This window comes from Urocitellus parryii, chromosome 4 (genome assembly GCF_045843805.1).
Source record: "Urocitellus parryii isolate mUroPar1 chromosome 4, mUroPar1.hap1, whole genome shotgun sequence".
NCBI lineage: Eukaryota > Metazoa > Chordata > Mammalia > Rodentia > Sciuridae > Urocitellus > Urocitellus parryii.
The window spans coordinates 187736092-187759576 of NC_135534.1; the positions used below are offsets into that span (position 1 = coordinate 187736092).

Below are 23485 nucleotides of genomic sequence, written 5' to 3' on the forward strand. Positions count from 1 at the left end.
CCTGGATGTTACTCCAAGCAGAGAAGGCACAGGGAGGACCCACGCCCGCAGAGGAGTGCCAAGCTGGGCTGCTTTGCTTTGTTAATTTTTATTCTTTTCCTCTCCTTCAAACACGGATCACCATCGGTAACCTCTCCCTGACCCTACAACAGTTGCTCATACCCGACAATCCCACAAGAAAAACAGCCTGAGAATGAGACTCAAGAACCCCAGGAAGGCAGGGAGAGAAGGAAACCAGAATATTTCTACTACCAAACCCCATTTCCATGTTGCTCCCTGAAACTCAGAAGTCACGTCCAGGTTCTGCACACTGGGAATGTGGTGTCGAGGATGCAAGTCAATCAAGTTCTTGGGAGACATAACTTGGAAACCTAGTGAAGATGATGTCCACTGAGGTCTCACACTCTTGCCATTGTGGTGCCATCTGCCCTAAGGTCCTCACTGGAACCCAGGAGAAGCCAGTGCCATGCTCTTGAACCTCCAGAACTATGAGCTAAATGTACTTTTTTTAAAAATTTATGAAGTACCCAGCATCAGGTATTTTGTTACAGCAACAGAAAAAAAATGACTAATATAAGGCCTCCAACAAAAAGTCACCAGAGCAGGACGCTGCTTTTGAGCAGAAACCAATGACCACCTGAGAAGCAAGGTACATACCACATTGTCCACCCAGGGTCCCCTGCCTGGATGCTCATTAGAACCACCTCAGGAACTCTGAAACTCTGCCCAGGCCTGGTTCCTACCCCTAGAGTTTCAGCTCAATCTTTCCGGAGTGAAGCCCGAGCACTGGTTATTTTTTAAACGCTGGCCAGATTGCTTTAAGGTGCAGGAGAATGAAGCTGGTGGCTTCCAGCTGAGATCATCAGGAAGAAGGGGCTCCTGAGCTGCTCTTTAAAACATGTTTAGTGAACAGGCAGGAGGTAAAGGAGTCCAGGCAGACGAGCATGGGCAGAGGAAGAGTGGAAAGGAATTAGGGGTGACAGTTATGCAATTCCCTGTGAGCAGAACTTTTGGGGTACGATGAGAAGGGGTGAGAAATAAAAAGCAGAGAAGTCAGAATCAGGTGACAGAAGGCTATGAATGGCCAGAGAGGGCTTAGGAGGAGGCTGGGCTGTGGACCACATCTTTCAGGCTACCAAGGCTTTCCTAGCGTAGGTGGTCAGGGAGGCAGGCAGGCAGCATGGGCCCTGGCTGTCCTGCAGAAGAGCAGAGCATCAACTGTGGAAACCACCTGTGCTCCTGTGGGTGAGAGACCAGCACCGTGCTTTACAAAGCAGGTTCTAGAAACCACTGCTCCACAGATGTTAATGGGTTTACCATTAAAAAAAAAAAAGTCAGTGGAGGCTATTTTTTTTTTTAATGGTGGGGGGAACCCATACACAGATGATTTGGTGAAATACTGAGTTACAAAAAAATATAAGGGGCTGGGGTAGTGACTTAGCAGTAGAATGCTCGCCAAGCACGTGCGGGTCCCTGGGTTTGATCCTCATCACCACATAAAAATAAATAAATAAAATAAAGGTATTGTGTCCAACTGCAACTTTAAAAAGATCTTAAAAATAAAATAAAGTGTGCCTTTCTTGTAGGATTTTTCATACTTTTACATCCCAATGGGCTCTTAAGATCCCAGAAGGCAAATGAAGGAAGCAACATTTACCAAACATTTGACCAAAGCATCCTCTTCTGGAGGCACGTCTCAGGGGACTCATGTTCCCCAGGCCTAGGACATGCTTCAACCAAAGGCTGTCTTGTTTGAATGTCACTACGAGGTTGCGTTTGACCACCCAGAAACTTAAGCACACGTCCCTGAGGCTTGCCAGCTGCCAAGGTTAAGAAAAACAGGCAGTTCAGATGGCCAGGAGGAAGCTGGGCCAGGAAAGAAGGTTTATCTTACTGTTTTCTCAAAAAAAAAAAAAAGGGCAGAAAAAAACTCAACCTATTATTTCTTCAAAATCTAATGATATACATAATGATGATAATTATGGCAAATTTAGAAAGATCTTTAAAAGTAGGATCTCACCTGGTAATTATGGACTTCAGGATTTGTTTTAGAGCTAAAAAGAAAAAGGAAAAGAAACATTGTAACTTTACAGGTTGTAAAGTGGCATTACTGGGGACCTATTTAATCATAAGCCCCTCCTATGTACTCCCTGTTAGGAATGTTCACACACTATTTCTTCTTGGTTATTGGATGCTAAATGAACATATAATCAGGCAAACCACAGACAGCAACCTTTATCCATCACTTTAGGTAACATTCCAAAATTACCTAAATATTACAGACAGGTAATATTCCAAATGCGGCTGTGAGAGTGCATTTTGGTAGCAGAACGGGGGTCCTTTCAGTTTTGCAAACCAAGTAACTTCAGTTCCCCCTGCAGGCTGCCCTGACCTTCCTGGGTGGTCCCAGGAAGTTACAGTGATGTACAGAGCTGCTTCCACCTGGAGGCACAGTGGCCAGCCACTTCTGGACATCTACCACCACTGGTAGATGGAATTCTGGTGGCAGCCACATGTGGGTCCCTTGCTCTCAGCTAAGCTGCTGCTGATCTGGGCACCAGTGTGGAATGCTCATTCCATACAGGCTCTTCTGGGAACGTTGCATCTGTTATTATTTAACCCACCCAGTAGGGCTGTGAGGCCAACTATGTTTCCTTCCACCTCATTCCACAGATAAAGGAATAGTTGCCTAACAGAGAATTAGGAAACCTGCTCAGGGTCACCTGGCTAGTCAGTGGCAGAACCAGGGCTGGACTGAACATCTGCTCAGTCCCAAAGTCTTTCTTCTCTCCACTAAACCAAGCTGGCTCTCAGAGGCCGAAGGAAAAATTTAGAGCTCATGCATCTTATTTTGATGTCATTTTGAATAGAATTACCCTGAGAGCCTCCCCCTAAACACACACACACACACACACACACACACACACACACACACACACAGAAAAGGTTGGTGTCAAATGCAATGTATTTAAAATGAAAGCTCGTAGTCTGCCAGAAACGCAGAAACATGGCACAATCCTTGGATAATCACTGTTGCTAGGGCGGTGTGCTTGAAATCAAGTTTATTGCTTCTCCAACGATGACAGGGAAGGTGTCCTGGCTATGAGTCTTGCCTGGGGTCTAACTGGCTCTGTGTTCCAGTTTTCAGAGAAGACTAGTACACTGAGCTGGGCTCTGGGCCAGATCGCTGCGGGCTGGGCTTCATCAGGCAGGTTAAGTGGTCTGCGAGGGGCTATTTTTCTGGTAGCACCTCTGCAGCCCAGAACATAATTTCATACGTAGCTCCCATAGCAATCCCACTCACCCCGGGATCTCACAGGCTGCGAAGAGCAATTGAACAGCTGTGAACAGCGGTTATTAGCTCATTTGTTCCTAAAGGGTATATTTACTGTTTTTTTTTTTTTTTGGAGGTTTTTTTTTTTTTGGGGGGTAGTTTGTTTTCATTCCCAATATATAATCTCCACTAGACGCTAAGAGGAAAATGTCATTTTATTAGGGAAATACAAACAAACAATCACCTCCTAAGAGAGCCAAGGAAAGAACGGCTGCAACTCACAGGCCCTGAGAATCAAGAGTGAGACACCAGACTGGCTAAGAAGGGTGCAAGTGTTTTCCAGCTTACTTCCTGCCAGAATGACCCTAGGCACAGGCACACCTGCAGACCCTCGCTAAACTGTGCAAGATGCTCCCTCTACCACAGGGAGCCAGGGGCAATGCACAGGGGTTCAATAGGACCCTCGAGCCCTTCATTAGATACTGAGAACAAAATCCAGAGGCAAGAGGCTGCATGCGGAAGCCCCGGCAGAACACACTGCAAGCATGGCTTGGAGTGGAGCACAGCTCCCAACTGTGTGATCCGAGGGGTTGGTTCTGTCCTCCAGAACCCAGGGATCCTTGATGGTGCCTTGAAACTACGTAAGGGGAGGAGGCAGATGAGCAGCAGGGCCTGCCCCGTTTCTCAGACTCAGCTTGCTCCAGAGCAGCTGTTTTTGTCTGTTCTGTTCACTAGGCTTCCACATTGGGCTTTTTCTGGAGTGTATGTGTATGAGGGTGGGGTCCAGAGTCTAAAAGAGTTGGGAAAATGCTGATCTAGCCCAACCTCCTCGATTGCAAATGAGAAAAAGGAGGACCAGAAAGGGGACACCAAGGCCCCAGAGCATGAAGTGTGCTGGGAGAGAGGGCTCCTGAGACCTTGGCAGGGCTCTGGCCACTAACCAGGGCAGCAGCAACCTGCCCCATCACTGTGCCACATCTGCTCACTGTCCTAGCTAAGAGTTCACTGCAAGTCAAGTCAGGCCCATCTCAAAAGGCCGCTCTCCCCAGCAGCCTTGAGACCCAAGGCTGGCAGGCTAACTAAAACGGGATACCCACCTGTGGGTGGCTGGAGCCAGAGCAAGAGTTCAGCAACCTGAAACTGTGGTTCTCTCCCATGACACCTGTCCCACCAGCAAATCCAAACTCACACAGGAAATACAGTTGTTTCATAGGAGGAGAAAGACATGTGCCCGGTAGGTCAGCAGCTCTCACCTGAACTGCACACTAGACTCACCTGGGGAGCACTGAAAAACAGGTAGGTTACCTGGCCCAGGACCTGGCCCAGCCAACGGGTGCCCTTCCAAGCTCACCAGATAATTCCAACACACAGAAAGATCCGAAACACCTGTGTTGGGAAGGGGCTTCAAACTGGCTGAATTCAGCCTATAGGCTGAATCTGGAGCAGTGTTTGTGAATAACGTTTTATTAGAATGCAGCCATGTCTGGTCACATGGTCATAGCTGCCCCCATGCAGAGCCAGATGGTTGTAATGAGACAGCACACAGTTGGCAGAGTAGAAATCACTTTCTGTCTGCCCTTTACAGAAAGTTGTGCTGGAAATTTTCAGTCTTATGCTAATTTTTTTTCCCTGCAGGAATTGCACTGAAGGGGTTAATGTCTCCTACCACGGATGACTCTCACACCTGCAGGTCACTGAGCAGACCGGACACCTGCTTGGGAGCACGGCCTTCCCTTCCCCATCTCTGGCTGCCACACCACAGCACAGTGTGCCCCACACATGCCTGTCCCCTTTTTTGTCCACTGTTATAAAAAAAAAAACAAAGCACAACGCCTCTCAAACCGAGCACCTGTGTTTTCCAGAAAAACAAACTGTCTTGGAACATTCCAACATGTACTTATTGAAAACTAGGAGAATGGGACAGCCAGGCAGCAGAAAAAAGGGAAAAAAAATTAACAGGTGACTCACTGTGATTTAATTGTTGTTTTAAGGGGAAAGTCAGTATCGCAAATAGACACAATACACAGGGAGCAGAGCTGTGCTCGAGGAGGGGAGCTCACTTACCAGAGCTGAGCAGCGATCACCGGGTTGCTTGCTGGAAAGGAAAAAACTAAGTTATGACATCTTAGAGAGCTTTACAACTTCACCAGGCACAGCAGGCACTGCCCGGAAGACAGACTTCTCTGGCCACAGGCTTGTCCCCAGTCCAGTCCAAGTCACAGGCACTGTGGCTATTTCTCCTTCCCAGAGGGTTTGAGCCACCCCTCTCTTCCATGCACTCTGCCCCTCCCTTCCATGCCTGCAGCAGCCCTTCCCTGAGCAGGTTCCCAGGGCTGGGCAAGCTGCAATGTGGACACCAAACAGCCCAGGAGCTCAGGGTTTTGAGACAGAGACAAGAAGCACAGAGAAGTAAAATCAGCACAAGGAGACAAAGGAGGAAATTCCAGAGGTATCCGCACTTGAGGAAACCACGGCAGACTTTTCTGACTGGGGTGGGGTCAGAGTCCACATGATATGGACACAGGGCCTGAGTTGGAGCTTATTCATCTACACTCTATTTTTTCTTCCAATTTTGCTTTAAGAAGGATAGATACGGCTCTGGCTAGGGGGGGAGAAAAAGTCTGTAAAATAAAGGGGAAGAAAAAGAGCTGGAGACCAGGAAGGAGAGTGGGAGGGGATCACAGGACCAGGATTCTGGAAGAGCTCCAGGCCATCTGGTGGGGTCAAGACAGCCACACCAGGGCTCAAGGCTTGTTCCTTTTGTGCACACACAAAGGGACAGGGACCTCACTACTGTCTCAAATAAGTAATTTTTATCTTAGGAAAATTCTGTTGCTTTTGACAACTGTGACCCCATGAATCAAACATGCAGACATGATCCTGCTCGTGCAGGTAGCAGCAGCCCTTGGAGCTGCGAATTCTCCCTCCCGACCTCGGACACTCCGCAGTTGCTACAATCACTCTGTGTTAACTCATAACCCTTCTCTGGACATGCTCCTATTCTCTGGCCTTTCTAGAAAGTGATGCTATGTTCTCTGGGCGATGGGCATTTTTGTTCCACTAAAACAGCTGAGAATGACTGACAGTTTGTGGCTGCTATGATTACTGTGATGTTGGTTCATACAGGAAGGAGATGGAAGGAAGGTGGAGTAATGAAAGTTAAAAGATTCCAGAAGGGGCAAGTAGAGAAGCTGGGCTCCCTGGAGGCCCACTAAATCCTGAGCTATGGAAGAGAAACACACAGAATGGCGAAACGAGTAAAGGGTAGAGAGAAGGGGTGGGGCTAAGAGTGCCGAGGCCCTGCTGCTTTAAAAGAGCCACCGCCGAGCTCTAACTTGGGTGTCCCCGATGGAGGAGCAATCAGTGGGGAGGAAGGAGCTATTAGATAGATGGTGAAGCCTGGCTCAAACAGAATAAGCTGGCTTGCTCGTTCATTGACTGAGCACCTCCTGGTTCCTGGCCTCATGCAGGTGTGAGCCACAGCAGTAAGGGACAGACAAGGTTCTGGTGGGGGGTCTAGGGAGGGGAAGAGGCAGCATCCCAGGACCTGGCTACATTCAAGGATAGGGTGGGCCTGGACTGACTGCAGGCACCTGAGCCAAGTCTCTCCAAGTTCTGCATCTACTCCATGCAGTTAAATTTTGGTTAATAAGAACCTGGTATCCCCACCAGACATAACAAGATGGTGGCGAGAAGGGACACAGCCCCTTCTATAAACAAGACAGGTGTTCACCTGTCATCCTGCTGAGGTCCCAGGTCTAAAAGAAGCAGAGAGGCACACAAAAAGAATGATGGACCTGGGGGAGAGCAAGTGGGCATGTGCAAGGGGGCGGCTAAAGACTGCAGGACAGCAGAAGCCCTGACCCCACCCAGAGAAAGGCCCGGGACCTCTTTGAAAGGTTTCAGGATGATAGAGCAGAACTGCAGCAAGTTCCTCTCAGGCTGCTGGAGCCAGCTCCTCAGGGCCTGACCCACTGAGCTGTGCTGAAAAATGCCGAGACAGAATAAAATTGCAGAACCTTTGAAGGTGGAATGTCTCCGGGATGGGTAGCGTTTACTGGGCTTCCTCTCGAAGGTGCTGGTTCTTCGTAAACGGGCGCCGTGCGTAGCTTGATACTCAGTCCGCCCACTGGGAATGAACATTTGTTTACATGTTACCATTATCAGAATCTCAGCACACCATACACATTTGGAAGTGAGTTTGTATATTCAAGGGTACCACTATACTTTCCTGGGAAAGATACACTAAGTTTAAGCTTTCTATTTGGAAACAAAATCACATTTGCCAAATCCAGGCTATGTGACAGGGGAAAGTATCTCTATCCAAGGATAAAACCTGCAATTTAAGTACCAGCCACTTGGCTGCAAAAACCAAGCAGGTCTGAGTACCTGGAACATTGGCTAAGAGAATGTTGATTAGCACACAAAATACCCTTTCAATGGAACATGCTGTGTAGACATTTAACTCATCTTTTAGGAGGCTGTTACCAATGACCCCTTCAGTGCGCCTCGGCTTCTCTTGCCATGCCACGGGAAACAGTATTTATCTCACCAGGGCTTTCTGGGATTCGATTACTTTGGCTGCAGCTTCCAGGAGGGATAGCTGTACTCTGCTGATCTACCATCACGGCTTCATTCCAGCTGCTACTGGTTTATGACTTATCAGGTGGAAGGAGACACACACCACCTGCTCTGCGTGTCTCCAAGGGGCAACCTCATCTCAAAGCTTCCCTTCCTTCTACAGTTCTCCTTGAAAACCAGAGGACACTAGGTACAGGCCAAATTCTGGGGGAGTTTCCTCCCAGGAGGGAGCAAGCCTGCTTGGCAACCACCCCGGCTCCTCACTGCCCTCCCCACCCCCCACCCCAGCAGACCACGGAGCGGCTCTGCGGAGCCTCTGCCATCTGACATTTCCATCCTCCAAGAGCCCTGTGATTCGATTCTTTCTCAAAAGGACTTGGTCTTTTTATTTTTTTTCCCTTCTTGGAGCATTTAAAAATACATTCAAACAAAATAATTCTTTAAACAGAAGTGCACAGCCATTTCCTTGCACAGTAGATAAATCTGAAATGAGCAAATCTTTTGGCATTTTAAACAGAGTTCAGGGACATGCCATGTGTGGGTAGAGGTTATGAAACCATGTGAAGTTTTATATCTCATCACTGAGGTTCTCAGACCTACACATGTGTCTCAAAAGTCAACCCTGGGAGCACATTGAAAATGCACACTCCAAGGCCTCACACAGAGGTGTGCACGCTCACAGGCTGACAACAAAGGTCTCGGTAAGGCCATACATTCTCCTTTTTAACAAACCCCAGGGAGTTTTCATGCACTTAGAGAAAGACATGGTCTTAGAATGGTAAGTAAAAATATATCAGAAAAAAATATATCAGAATAAGCTCTCTATTTCTTCAGGCTCTTGTCAGATTCTAATATTTACTGAGAAGACCCTAGGGGAGATGGAGACACACATATACAGACATCTGCTTTCATTCTTAATCATAACCAAATTTCTTGACATTGGCAGGGGAAAGAAAGATTGCTACTAGGGGTTGGAGATATAAGAACTGCATTGTCAGGTCGAGAGTCTGCACTACCATGTTTGTGTGAGAGTCTGAGCCCTGGTTTCCTTGTTTAAAAACTGGGGATAGCCAATCTGCCTCATTATTAAGGCTGCTGTAATGAGTAAGTGTGGATACATGAAGAGTTCTAGCATAGTGCTGTCCAAAAGAACTGTGAACAATGACGCTATGCCCAGTCAGCCCTGCCCAATAAGTAGCCACTATTGCCATGAGGCTACCAAGCACCTCACATGTGGCTGGTGAGGCCAAGGAACTACATTTTAAAGTTTATTAACTATCCATTAATTGAAATAGCTCCACGTAGCTAGTGGCTACTATACTGGACAGCGTAGCTCTAATTGCAGTCCAGCTACAAATAATTTTGTGACTACAGGTCGAGCATCCCTAATTCAAAAATCCAAAGTGCTCCCAAATTCCTAACTTTTTGGGGTGTTGAGACTCAAATATTTGCAAAATCAAATAGGCAAATATTCCAAAATCTGAAAAGCTCCAAAATCTACCTTTCTGGTCCCAAGCATTTTTTTTTTTCTTTCTTTCTTTTTTTCCCCCAAGCATTTTGGATAAGGGATCTTCAACTTGCTTTAGTTCCATTTTATCAATGAGGCCAAAAGAGCTTCAGTGGCTCACCTGATGGTCAGAACTTAGGAAGGAAGTGGAGATGGGACCTATGATGACCCAAATTGCTGGTTCACAAAGGAAAGCAGCTGCCTTCCTTTGAAACACCTCACCCACATCACAAGGCGGCCCCACCTGAACCTGAAGCGGGAGCCCAGCCTGATGAAGTCCGATCTGGCGGACTTGCTGTTTCCCGGCGTGCGCAGGCGGAAGAAGGCGTGGTGCTCCACAGCACACTTCCACAGATGCTTGCAGGTCCGGGCACTGTCCAACCGGAACACAAAGGTGTGCTCTTGCTCACGGCCCTGAGAGAGCAAGCACAGGGTCCTGGTGGGGCATCTGTCACATCAAAGCAGGGCTGTTCACAGCAAGGAAGACCGACGGGGAGCAAGGCCTACCTGGTCATCATCCTCCACCACCACGAGTGTCAGTTTGCTCTTTTTAAAATCCATTTTGGTAATTTTAGGCCTGATCAGAGAGAAAGCATTTTAAAAAAGCACAGTCTGCGGTAAAATGATCTACACATCAAACAGCAGTTTCCTGTCTACTTTTAAAGCTTAGATTGGCTAAGAAAAAAAAAATCATTCATTCATTTACATGTGATTATCCAGAGGTTTCAGGGTCATTGCCACACCCCCACCATGAGAAAAGGATGGTGTGATTTTAAAAACAAATCTGGGGTGTTGTATATCCCTCCATAATCATCCATCACATAGACTCCACCACAAAATAGGAAAAGACATTTTAATATTAGACAAAACTAAATTACCAAAAGAATAAGCCTATTTTGTTAGCTCCTTCAAAGATTAATATGCCTGTCGGGGTCAGTCCAAGAGAATATTCACAGCCATCTCTTCCCTACAAACAAACGAAGTGACAATCGGTAGAGGGTTCTAACAGGTCGTCACAGAGCAGAATGCAAAAAACAGTTCCCTCACCACAAGTTACTTTGTTGACACACCGTTTACACACTCTTCAGTAATAGCAAAAGCAAACGACTCAAACGCGGCAGTCCTTACCCTGACAATGTGCATGTCTACCCCATACATTTCCAGCCACTTCGCTTTATTCAGATAGGAGAGTTCCGCCTGGGCAGGGCTCTTTCCCCTTAGAAAAACCAACAGAAACACACGTAAATGGGGACTCGCATACCCATGGGGTTCTGGAGGGCACTCCACACTGTGCAAGGTCACACAGCAATGACAGCAACGGGGCTGGGGGGGGGTGGGTGCCGCCAGTTCTACTGACCGAAAAGATCTCCAAGAACATACTGTTACTGAATAGGAAGATCAGAGGACAGTGCTTATAAGGGGGTCACTTTAGAAAACAGGATTTTTGTGTTTTGTGTGTGTATAGAAATATATATTTAAACACAAAGGAAAAGGGTGGGAAGGACACACAACAGGCTGTTGCCAAGGGCTTCCTGCAGGGCGGGAGGCTGTACGGGTGTGTGAGGGGGTGGGTGGTGGGAGCACTCCAGAGTCACACAGTTCTAACCTGCGTCAATGACAGAATGAGATTGCACTCATGTCACCTTCCATTACCAACAACAATGAAGTCACCGGGATTTTCAGAAGGACTGAGGGGCTACCTATAGGAGGCCACACCAAGTTTCAGGTCTGAGAGCAACAGGGTGGTGTGGGGGGAAGCAGGAATGGTCGGGAGGAAGGGAGGACCCCAGGGAAGTGAGTGAGTGGGGTTCAACCGGGTTAGATCAGGGCAGGGGCTGCCGGGGAGGAATCAAAGACATAAATGACATGGCCGGCTTTAGGTGTGAGGCCACACTTCCTGAAACACCACACAGTACAGCACACAGTCTCAACTGCGGGGACTCCTACAGGACAGGACTACAAGACTGGACACTGCTCATCTGAAACACGCAAGGTCAGAAGGGTTTCCGATTTCAGACACGTGCAGATTCTGGAAAGCTTGCCGATAGGTGAGGAGATACCTTGGGGAGGGGACCCAAGTCTAGACGTGAAGTTCATTTATGTTTCATATATATACTATGCACCTAGCCTGAAGGTAATTTTAAACACTGTTTTTATGGTTCCTGCGTTTTGACTGTGCCCTGTCCCGTGAAGTCAGGTGTGGAATTTTTCCAAGGTGTCATGTTGGTGATCAGAAAGTTTCCTAGTTGGGTCTTTCAGAGTTAGGGATGCTCCACTTGTGTTTTTAAAAGGTTTGCTCTAGAAGGTTCAGGTCAGGGTCACCAGTGACCAAGGTGTGTGAGAGTGTGGGGGGCACTGCCATCTTGCTGGGAAACTTGGGGTACTGCCAGGACGGTGGTGGCACTCTTGGCAACAACAAGCCAATCTCTACTTCAGAGGGAGAGAGAGAGACGATGGTTTGGTTCTGGCTGCTTCTCTCTCAGAAAAGAGATGGCACGAGGGCCCCTGGGAACACAGTGTGGAGGAAGCACGGCAGAGCAGGAGTTGCTTGCTGTCTCTTGGTCATCAACTAAGCGATTCTACAGTGGACAAGAGAGTCCGACACACACACAGGACAAGATGAATAAACAGATCAGAATGCGAGAGGGGCGCATCCAGGTACCTGCACTCTTTCCATCTCTGGAAGATATCAAATTCCATCGCTTCTGTCTGATTTGGAATGAACCGAAACTCAGACACAAGCTCTGGTGTGTGTTCCGGAAGTTCGCACTCCCCAAGCTCTGCTGCAAGGTTCATAAAAGGGAGGAAAAGAGGAGACAGTGAATACTTCCTGTTATGGCTGCAGCCAAGTCCAAAGGCATTTTGCATGATTACGAAGCACAAGTACCCCCTGAAGTATAGCTCTCTCCTTTCAGGAGGACTGAGGCCTCACTTGGTAGTCATATGTACATTCAAAATCCCCAAGAATCATTCCAATGCCCTCCCCATTGGGTGATACACCATCATCTTGGTTATTACTCTTTTCCCTGACTATTTCTCCCATCCAGGGAGGCCCTGATTGCATTTTCCCTGAGAAGTGGCAAAGCCCCGCATTTGCAATAAAAGCCAATTGTAGGGAATGAGGATCTGCCCAGCAATATCCACGGCACAAGGTGCTTGTTAAGGGCAGGTGAGAGCAGCGCTTCAGGGCCTGCAGTGCTGGAGAGAACAGATCAAGAATTTGGTACATACAGAATCCGAGGGAGAAAACAAGGAGGGAAGCGGGGAGGGAGAGGCGGTGCGATGGCTGCAGGAGCAACTGCAGCAAAGTGGGCAGAACCTGGGGGGAGGCGGCTGTGCAGAAAGGGAAGCAGCAGAGGCAGCGATGCCAGCAGAAAGCCCAAAGCGTGCTGCATGGTCCTTGCTCTTGCCACAGAATGGAGGCCCCAAGGACACAGGTGGCTTGTCCCTCCAGGCATAAAAGAGAAAGTCACCTCTCTCCACCCAGCCTCTGCAGACCCCAGACTAAAAAGGACTCCTTCAGTTTCCTCCAATTCCTGGCAACACAGAGTATGGTCCACAGACCAGCAGCACAGCCCATTTGTGTGAAATGCATACCCCCAGGCCCCACCCCGAAACGACCCAGGCAAAGCCGGCCTTGTCCCAAGAGGCCTAGAGGACCCATGCACACTTCCCTTGGGAAAGTACTGATCTCCAACAGTTTTGGAACTTGAAGGTGCATCAGAATCGCCTGGTGAGCTCCTAAAACCTACACTGCTGGGTCCCACACCCAGAGTTTCTGTAGGTCTGGAAGGAGGCCCAGAATTTGCATTTCCCAGATGATGCTGATGTGGCTGACCTGGAACATGTTCTTGAGAACCTCTGCTTCACACACCAACTTCACCAACAGACCAAAGCAGGCCTAGGTGCCCGAACAGTCCAGGGACAGCAACTCACTTCGTACCCAGCAATCCTGTCCATCACCTATTAGGCCACGCCCAGACAGCATGGGCTTCTGAGAGCCCAGTCCCACATTCTCTCTTCCAAGGAGGGACTCCATCTGCCTTTCAGAGTAGAAAAAATAATCTTGTCTACACCAAGGAAGCAGTGATACCAAACGCAGATGGACAGTGAGGAACTTGTACAAGAAGCTTGTACATGGGCCAGGGCCTGCGGAAGGTCCCCCTCCTGCTGCCCCTCACCTGCACACTAGGTCCATGGCCCAGGAGAGTCTTGGTCAGGGAGTGCAGCCCTTGGTACCTTGGGCAAAGGCACAGATGAAGCCTGCTCTGGAAACACTATTTGCCCCACAAGGGTAGAGCTTGGTTCCCCACTGCTGGAGGCCACCACTGACCTCTGTCCAAGAGGCTGCTATGAAACCAGGTCCCTGGACATCCAGAGGGGCTGTGTGGTCTAGAAAGACTCCCTTGTCATCAACCGCCCTTTCCTGCACCTACTGGCCAACATGAGGCAACAGAACCCTGCATCTAGTGGTACTGCAGATGGGACGGGACTAACTGTGCTACTGACATCACTGAGTACCAGAGAGAAGCCAATGACAAGGTCTCCCGGCTGTGCTCAGACTAGGCATGGGGCCAGCATCCGACCTCGCCCTTATTGCACTATAGGAGGCCTGAGCGCTTGGTGCTATTTGGAGGTAGCATGTCTGCCTTTCAAGAATCTGGTAGAACTTGACACCTCACTAGGCTCCAGCCTCTGCAGCAAGCCTCCAACTCCAAGAAGGGTGGAGGGTCATGGGCACAGTCCAGACATAGGAGAGCTTGAATCCCAAATCCACCATGTACTAGCTATGTGACCTCGGGCAAGTCACTTAACCTCTCTGGGTCTCTAAGCCTTAACTGAAAAATGGGAATTGTTCCAGTAAGGACCAGAAAAGACCACAGGCAAATAAAAAATGACTGTCTTATTCATCTTCCTCCATTCCTTTTTTTTTTGTTTGTTTTTGTTGTTCCTTTACTTGGATCAATTTTCAAGTCTACCACAAAATTATTCCCCAAGGAGCACAAGCTTCCGTGCAGGGCCACTGTATCACAACTCAGGACGTACCACCGATACAAGGACAACAGTGGCAAGACATGTCTTCAAAGCTCACACAGGGGAGGAAACACAACCCTTCATTTGACTCAGACCCACGGAGTTGCTTGAGTGATCAGAGCCCAGGGCAAACTGCTAGGCTGAAGCAGCCAGCAGGCTTCAGCATTTACCAGGAGATGGGGTTGGGGAGAGGCTCGGGGACAGATGTGACAAGGGCTTTCCCGTGTGTGTCTACATGTTCCAAGTCTTTTTACTTGAAACTGACAGAATGATTGCATCTTAAATTATACTAATGTTATGGCTCCAGCTCAAATGGGTGATCTTTCCAAGAAAGGCTCACGGGCAGCTGATCTTCAGCCTGCCTCTGCTGGGGGCAAGGCAGAGGGTTCAGCTGGAGCCAGACTCCGAGTGTTGGGCTGCCTCCATCAGAGGTGGGGGCATGGTGCTGCTGTGAATGTGCCCAGGCCTCTAATCAGTCAGGACAGTATGCAAGCTGCAACATCGTGCCAATGGCCTGAGGAGAAAACCTGCAGGGCTGACATGATGCTTTCATTTCACCAACAACACCCTGACACCTTGTGCTGGGCTGCCGAACCTCGTGGGACAGCTCAGCTCTCAGGGGAAAGAAGGCCACAGGCTACGCTGGTGAAGTCTGTCCCTGGCCAGAGCTGACAGGCTGTTGACACTCCCCAAGCCACACACATCCTGTGGCAGTCTCCGTGGACCTGATCCATCATGGCTATGAAGGACACTATCGCACCTCTACTACCAGTGCCGGCAGACCACATGGGAGGTACCCCTTCAAAATGGGGTCTCTCCAGCTGTGTCCTTTCAAATCATTCTGCACTTAGTGAGTATCTGTCCACCATATGTCAAGCCCCATTAGAAGTAGGACTTGAGGTGACCCAGGAACAGAACTTACTACCTTTGAGTGTAAACATGGCAAAATGCACTAAAAATACAGAGTAAAGGGCTGGGGTTGTGGCTCTGTGGTAGAGCGATCACCTAACATGCTTGATGCACTGGGTTTGATCCTCAGCACCACGTAAAAATAAAATAAAGGTATTGTGTCCACCTACAACTAAAAATATATATTTTTTTAAAAAATTTTAAAAATACAGAGTAAAAAACATACAGAAAATGTATATAGGACTGATCCAGACTTACATTTCTTAAAAATCCATTCAAAACTCATAGAAACTCTGGTGACCTGTGGGTGGCCGGACAGGGGGTTACTTTCTTCTTTACCTGCCTTTTAATAAGCATGGACTAATTTTATAATTAGAAAAAAAAAAACTTCTTGTATTAACTTTTAAAAATTGGTAGAACACAAAAGTGGGAAGCCAAATCTTGTTATGGTATTCACAAATACTAATTATGAATGAACACATCACAATTCATCCTCCAATAGAAGCCCACAAACACACTGATCAACGAGTCCACGGCATATGTCTACCCGAGGTGCTAATGAAATCCCCCACATATGCAGCTACACATTAGTCTTCTCTTAATTAGCGCTAGGGACTTTAGCAAGTGCTTCTTAGGCATTTTAAACCATGATCTGCCAATGCACCCCAGGGATGAACAGCCCATGCTGACAATCTAGCAGGCAGACGTCTTGCTGTTCAGTTCTGCCCGTGTGCCAATGACCTGCAGCAACGCTTCCAGCCTGACCTGTGCAAGAGCCACACTCAGACTCAGAGACACTGCTGCTGCTTCCGGCACCTCTAGGCCCAGGGGTCCTAGGCAGGCTGTCTCCTCCACGGGGGGCCTAGCTCTTCCTCAACTGCTCACCACTGCCACTGCCCACCCTAGGAAGCAGCCTGTGACTCAGCTCTCTGACTTCTCTCTCAACACCCAAGTCTAATCACCAGGTCTGCCTTCCTGTACTATCAAGGCTGGCTTTTGGGGTACACGCATAATCACTGGCCCTATTCATCTCCCTATTACAGCAGCACCCCTCACTGCATCTCAGCCATGGTCTTGGTCCCACTCCAACCCCTCTCCCCTATAGCCAGCAGGGCATGCAGTTCATGCTTTTTAAGTGGGGTCTGAGGCCATCCTGACCCCTCTCTGCCATATCATTCAACTCTTGCTACTTCCTCACCAGGCTGCTGCTGCTTCTTTTTTTTTTTTTTTTGTGGGGGGGTTTCTGGGGATGGATCCCAGGGTCGTGTGCATGCTAGGGACACGCTCTACCACTGAGGTACACCCCAGCCCCTCTCTGCACTTTGTTTCCTGCCTTGGTTCCTTGAGTCATCCCCCTCTCCACGTGACCCTGTGGCCCTGCCTCTTCTGAGTGTCCCACGTGTCTTTGCTCCCGGTGGAACCGTTCTGTCTCCTGCATCTGCCTCCCTCACTGGACTGCAAGCTACCTGGGGACAGAGACCATGTCATATTCATTTATATCCTGGGACAAAGTAGAGCACTGGACCTAGCACACAACAGACACTCATTTGTTGAAATGAAAAGTAATAACATTAAAATGCTAATTACTACTAAAGATTAATGTACCTTGCAGACAGAGAGCAGCTAATTCCACAGCCGTTTCATAGGGGCATTTCAATCTTGAAAAAAAAAAAAAAAGAAAAGAAAAGAAATCAATTCTAAATATGAAGCTACATACCCGTAACTATATAAAATTCTGGTAAAGCCATTCTTCAAAAAGCAGTGATATCTAGGCAATGATTTTTGTTCTCAGTTTATATTTTTGCTCTCTGTATTACAGAATGCAAACTGACTTAAACTACAAAGTTCCCAAAGTCAGTTCTCATCATATAGTAAAATAACCCATTCTAGGTCTACTTTTCATCAATCACATGGGCAACTTGACTGAATTTGGCCAGAATGGGGAAGTTTGGAAAACTGAATGAAAAGCCTCTCCTTTGCCTTATTATTTTAAAATTTATTTTGTCATATCAATAAAGTACATGCATCTTTTCAAGCTGTCTTAAATCTTTCTTGAAACAAGGCTGCAGTGTTAACAGTAAACACACAGACACCATATCTAATTAATACTGGGTGCACTCAGCTAGATTCTAGCCAGGATAACTGAGGCACAGCCACAGAAAAGTGTTAATGCCAATCTGGTAATCTCATTCATACTTATAATTTCAAAGTTAGTTAGAAAAATAATAATGACATACATTGGTATAGCACTTCATAGTTTTTGAAGCCTTTTCATGTACATTATTTGAGCTGTTCAATGCATCAAGTTTGTAAACCCTGGGTATGACCAGTGTCCCCCATCTCCCATTTCACAGATCAGGAAGTAAGCATTCAGGGGTCTTGCCCAAGGTCACCCAACCAGGACTAGAACCTCGTCCTGCTTTGAAGTATAGCAAATCAGGCAGAAGTGCATGTAAACTGCAAAGTACTGTACAAATGTAGGGTGCTGCCATTAATATTTTTCTAAACTAAAGACAATTTCTACAGTCACAAGGCCTTAAGTATAAGGAGCACAGTATGGAGAAAGAGATAAAAATACACACACACTCATAACACTTATGCCAACTAAAGGTCTGTATTGCATGGCTGAATAAGGCAAATGTATACACTGTACAATCAACTCATTCTACAGAGGATATTTCATTGAAATTTTTATAATGCATATTCTATTGAGTTTGCAAATTCCAAAATTACATTTTAAATTTCCTTTGGCTTACATTCAGAATCAGAATGGACTCTTGTCAGTAACATCAGGTATTACTTCTCAGACTCAATACAGACTTAGTTTTTCATGTAATAGAAAATATTTAATACCTATGCTGAAAAATTACATTGTAAAAGCTATGACTGTTGAAATATCTTTAAAATAAACCAATATTGCATGCGAAATCAACCACTTCAAACTAATGCTTCTTGTGCTCAGTAATCATTGTGCATAGCCAGAAGCCTAGTATTTAAAAACCATTTTCAAGATGGGAAAGGAAATGAGATGAGATGGCTAAGCCTCTTTCTATCCAAATCAGAACTCAACCTCTTTCCATGACTTCAACGTGGATGGTGACGAATGAAACTTTTTGACTACCCAAATACTTGTACGTGTATACATACTAATAACGTATCTTGCTTGCAAATACGACAAAAAGCCATTATGAATGGGCAGTGATGTGATCAGGGAGTGAATTATTCCCAAATACACATCACTTAAGATATTAAATGCTCTTGGAAATGCTTCAAGCCATATAGTAATCATTTAAAACAGGATGATAATGACAGTGATACAAGTATTAGACTCACTTTACAATGCCTGGTGCACTTTTTTTTTTTTGAATTTTGAAAAAGGAACAAGGGCAAAAGAGTTAAAATAGTGAAATATTTTGAAATACATCATGATCTATCCTGGGTGAAGAGTTAGAACAAAAGCATACTTACTTTCCAGAGAGAATGTCATGCCTGAGTTGTAAAACAAACAGGTACCTGACAAACATATACAAAAGTCAACAGAGGGTAACTCTTTCCCAGCCACCTCCAATCCCCAGCTTCCCATCATAGATCCCACCCTGCACACAGCCTGGGGTTGTGCATTGTCCAAAGGGAGTCCAGATGAAATGAGAACTTGGGTGGAAGCATCTCCTCCTGGCTCCTGGAAGACATCCCACAACCTAACTAGGTAGTGCATGCAGGGAGTCCATAAGATACTTGTGGGGTGGAACATGGAACAGTGGGCCGTCCCATGAGGCCTCCACAACCCCTCTGATGCTCGAGAAAGGAGCCAAACAGGCCCATGGAACTCGGTACACAGGCACTCGATGTGTCCACTAACACAGGCAGGGGGAGCCACTGGATTAGGGCTGCGCCAGCTCCACCTGGCAGATTCCAGAATCACATCAACAAGTTTGCAGCTGACTGGATTCTGTGATCAACAGCCTGAGCTTTGCTTCCTGATGCAGTCTAACTGCAGACCGTCTTAAAAAAAAAAAAAAAAAAAAAAAAACAGGCACACAAACATACACTCACCCACATATATGTGAGCACACGCACACAAGAAAGATCCTGGAATTGGACTGCAATGGGTTACAGGGAGAACAAAAAATTAGGAGGAAGGCAGCAATAACACAGGTGAGGCTTACTTAGGTTAAAAAAAAAAAAAAAAAGATGCAACAGCTTAAGTAGGTTTTGTTTTGTTTTGTTTTTTTACCAGGAGGATGTGGGCATCAGTACCACTTGCAGCGCTTTGTAAAAACCAAAGCTGCCCACGCTCTACTCCATACCTATGGAGTCAGGAATCCTACATGCAAGAGTGGTCCCCAGGAATCTGATTTGTTCAAAAGCCTCCCAGGTGTTTCTGATTCACACAGCCTGGCTTAAAAACCACTGGCTTTGGTGACAGCGAGAAGCAGCCTGTTTCACAAAGAGCTCTGAGGAGGAACAAAACTCCAGTAATTTAATTTGCATGAACCTTGGAAACAATGCGGGCTGTCACTTTCTGTGGAATGAATATAGGACAATGTGGGTGACCCAGAAATCAAGTGGTGGGGGAAGAAGGACTGCAGGTTCTAGTACATTCCAGGATGTTCCTGCTTCCCAACAGGTGCTTGACCATCACCGACTTCACCTGTGAAATTCTGGACACTAACTGGGTATTCCTATCAAGGGAAGACACCACGCACACCGACATGGCCAGAACTTCCAGTTCCCCTGGGAAAACCTAACTTCACAAGTTCAGTTGGCCCATCCAGTGGGGCAATGGTGACCACTGGTCAGTCTTTAAAGCACTACTTAGGAAGTCATCTCCATGCTCCTGGCGATCACCGAGGACCACCCAGCTGCATATGTGTCACCACTACAATCCATCACCCAAGAAACAGGGACAAGGAGACTCTGGGATATCCAAAGCAGAAGGCTGGTGGAGAATTCCACCAAGGGAAGGGTAGCTGGCGGGGAACACCTCACTATGTACGTTCTCTGGGCTTCTACGCTGCTCCTGAAGTCCGAGAGATAGACACGCACAGGCAGACACAACACGTAAGAACTCAGTGAGGCTGAAGGGTGACATGAAAGGATTCTAAGAACTCAGGAGCCTTTAAAGGGAAGTAGCCATCACTGTGACCATCAAGGGACTATTTTGCAGCCCCTTAAAAACAAAAAGGCAATTCTGGACTGAGAAGCATTCTCCCAGTATCTGCTCTCCCTTTTTGTCACTGAGACAGAAATAAAATTCCACAGAACAACAATTCGCTTTACCCATGGCCTGAGGAAACGAATAAGACTAATTTCTATTAAAGAAAAAAATATCATATGAAGCAAAGCTGTGGATTTTCAACAGAATACAGAAACCCAGGGGAAAATGCTAATAACCCATGCTCAGAAGTACAGAAAGTGGATGGAAAGAGAGGCACACCCATGACTTAGAAGACCTACAAATTCTATGTGAGGCCAGCGTTACGGGGCAGAACCTTCTGCATTATGTCCTACCTTGTAAACTCTTCTCGAAGATTGTTCGGTTCTGAGGAATAGTATTTAACTCGAAAGTGCAATGCATAAGCAGGTCCAACTAAACATTTGGAGACGGAGGGTTGAAGATGTTTTCCCCACAGAATGGAAAAAAGGAAAAACACGTTAAATCTACAGCACATTCGCCACTCCACGTGGAGGGTACAACTGGGCACCCAACACCAGTACATTCTTTTCAATCCCAGTCTGGAAAACCAAAATGGCCTTCCGTGTTGCCTAGGATAGTTTAGCTGGTAACCTCATTCTGGCAGAAAACCAGAAGGCTCCAGATGAATTACGAAGAGTTGGCATTTTACTTTTACCTCTGATACCGAGAGGCTCCAAGCTGATAGCCTATGTTTCTACAAAGTACAAAGTGGGCTAAAGGAAAGTGTTCTGCTGTCTGAAAATAAAGAAATACCTTACAGCATTTTTAAGAGAATAAAGATTTCTTTAAATGCCCCAAGCATAAACAGCATAGAGAAATGGGTGCCACACCTGTAAAGGAGTGAGTGGGACCCCACTCCCCAAGAGCCCGCCCACTCGCCCAGCCTGCTTTGTAACTCATTAGGAAGTGAATCTAGCAGGTGCAATGTCACATTTCTGAACAGCACATTAGTCAGTTCTCACTGGCAGAGGTGTCTGATTTCAAATGAGAACATAGCTGGGTTTTAAACATTCACTAAAAACTCAAGTTCAAATGTTAAGCTCTCATCTTTGGCCGGCTTTAAGAAACTAAGAATCATCCATTTAAAATCCATTCTTTTGAAAAAAAAAAAAAAAGGCTTCCCAGGTACAATGAATACTTAAGACCCTCAAAACTTTGGCAAAGGAATTTATCCACAAATTAAAGGAATACACAAGAAGGCTAAATTCTGTTTACTCACTTTTCATCTGCTTTTTTATGGGTTTGGAATGATCCAGCCAGTGCTGAAAGAAAAGAAAAGGTTTTCATTTAGGAGCAGTTCATCGGCAGGGTTATAAGCTCTCCTGGTTATCCCCCTTTCCAAACCTGGCAGTCCTACCCTCCCAAACCAGGGGCTCAGTCAGGCCATGAGTTCTTTGGTGGGGATCTACAATCTGTTCGATGTGGAATTGAAAACTTTGCACTTGTGCACCCAAGGGCATTATTCAGTGAGGAAGCTCACCGTTTTCATAAGCCTTTCAAAGAGGTACCTGGAAGCACTTAGAACCCCTTACTTAACTGATCTGTAAAGTCCCTTTGAATGCAAGGAACCACCAACTGACTGCCTTTTCCTTGAGTTTTTTTTTTTTTTTTTAAGAGAGAGTGAGAGAGGGAGAGTGAGAGAGAGAGAATTTTAATTTTTATTTTTTAGTTTTCGGTGGACACAACATCTTTGTTGGTATGTGGTGCTGAGGATCGAACCCGGGCCGCACGAATACCAGGCGAGCGCGCTACCGCTTGAGCCACATCCCCAGCCCCTTGAGTTTTTCACATTATCATCTTCTCCAATAATTCCATGTCTCCAAAATCTAGAGAAAAGTACAAGCTACAATGCAGATAATCCCCCGTCATACCTCAGCCTTGGAGTTCTGTCACCCTAAATTTTGAAATTAGAGAACCAAAAAGTTCACAGTCTCTTTATTTTTTTGGCCAGGAAATCGACCCACACCACAGATGGAAAAACAGGCAGGAATCTGCCTAAGATGATTTTGCTGGGGCCAATGACAGAATTTCCACTTCTCGTTTTTACCAGGAGAACTACTTCAATCTCATCTAAAGATTGCAAAACCATTTTCTTCAAATAAAGGTGTCTCTATAATGGCAAAGTTGAGGATACAACAGTTCTGAGGAAGCTCAGCGGCTTCCCAAGGAAAGCTATATTTAGGAACATTATACAGATGTTCCTCATTTTATGATGGGGCAATGCCTGGATAAATTCATTGTAAATTGAAAACACTGTAGGTTGAAATTGCATTTAATAATCCAACCTCCCGCACATCAGAGCTTAGCAACGCAGCACGCTCTCGACTGACTATCGGTTGTTTACTCTTGTGATCGTGTGGTTGCCTGGGAGCCGAGGCTTGCTGCCACTGCCCAGGACCTGGAAAGATTACTGTTATCGAGTATCGTTAGCCCCGTGAAAGCTCAACATCCGAAAGCGGAGGTACAGTTTCTACTGAAGGCATATCGCTTTCACACCCTCCTGACAGCGACCCGTCGTAAGTCAGGGACCATTTGTACTGTGAGCCCCTTGGAACACAGCCCCTGGAGGCCAAGGACCCTGCACCCCATCATTTGTGTACTTCCTGAGACAGGCACAGGTGTGGTCCTAGGCACGCCATTATTAGATTGAGAAATAAATACAGGTTAAGTATGATTTATTTTTTAAGTGAGGCAAGCTAGGGATGTAACCCATCACTTTTAAGCAAATTCAATACACATTGGAACCTCACTGTTAGAAAATCAGTTGGAGTGACACAGCTGGAGTGGGTTTCTCGCCAGCTCTTCAAAACCAGAGGCCATTCTGCTGACAGCCAGGGACTTTCAGAAGCAATCTAAGCTCTGTATATTCTAATAATGAGAAAGGGCGGGGCTAAATGAGTCCAGGGTACTCTACCCCTAACCACAGAGCCCCTTATGAGTGCATGGGAGGAGGGGCAAGGAAACACAAAAGCAAATAACAGAT

General features: G+C 46.6%; 1 protein-coding gene across 5 annotated transcripts in view; it reads right to left on the reverse strand.

Annotated features, from left to right (window-relative positions):
* Nucleotides 1-23485, reverse strand: part of Epb41l4b (erythrocyte membrane protein band 4.1 like 4B) — a 130134-nt gene that overhangs the window by 59535 nt on the left and 47114 nt on the right. For all 5 annotated transcript variants that reach the window (XM_026391142.2, XM_026391140.2, XM_077797951.1 and 2 more), the window contains exons 3-14: nt 21722-21764; nt 20817-20895; nt 18774-18818; nt 16911-16963; nt 12025-12145; nt 10491-10578; nt 10241-10329; nt 9870-9939; nt 9607-9776; nt 7294-7403; nt 5339-5369; nt 2021-2054 (exon numbers count right to left, since the gene is read on the reverse strand). In XM_026391142.2, coding sequence (XP_026246927.2) covers nt 2021-2054; nt 5339-5369; nt 7294-7403; nt 9607-9776; nt 9870-9939; nt 10241-10329; nt 10491-10578; nt 12025-12145; nt 16911-16963; nt 18774-18818; nt 20817-20895; nt 21722-21764 — 933 coding nt within the window. The remainder of the gene's footprint in view (nt 1-2020; nt 2055-5338; nt 5370-7293; nt 7404-9606; nt 9777-9869; nt 9940-10240; nt 10330-10490; nt 10579-12024; nt 12146-16910; nt 16964-18773; nt 18819-20816; nt 20896-21721; nt 21765-23485) is intronic.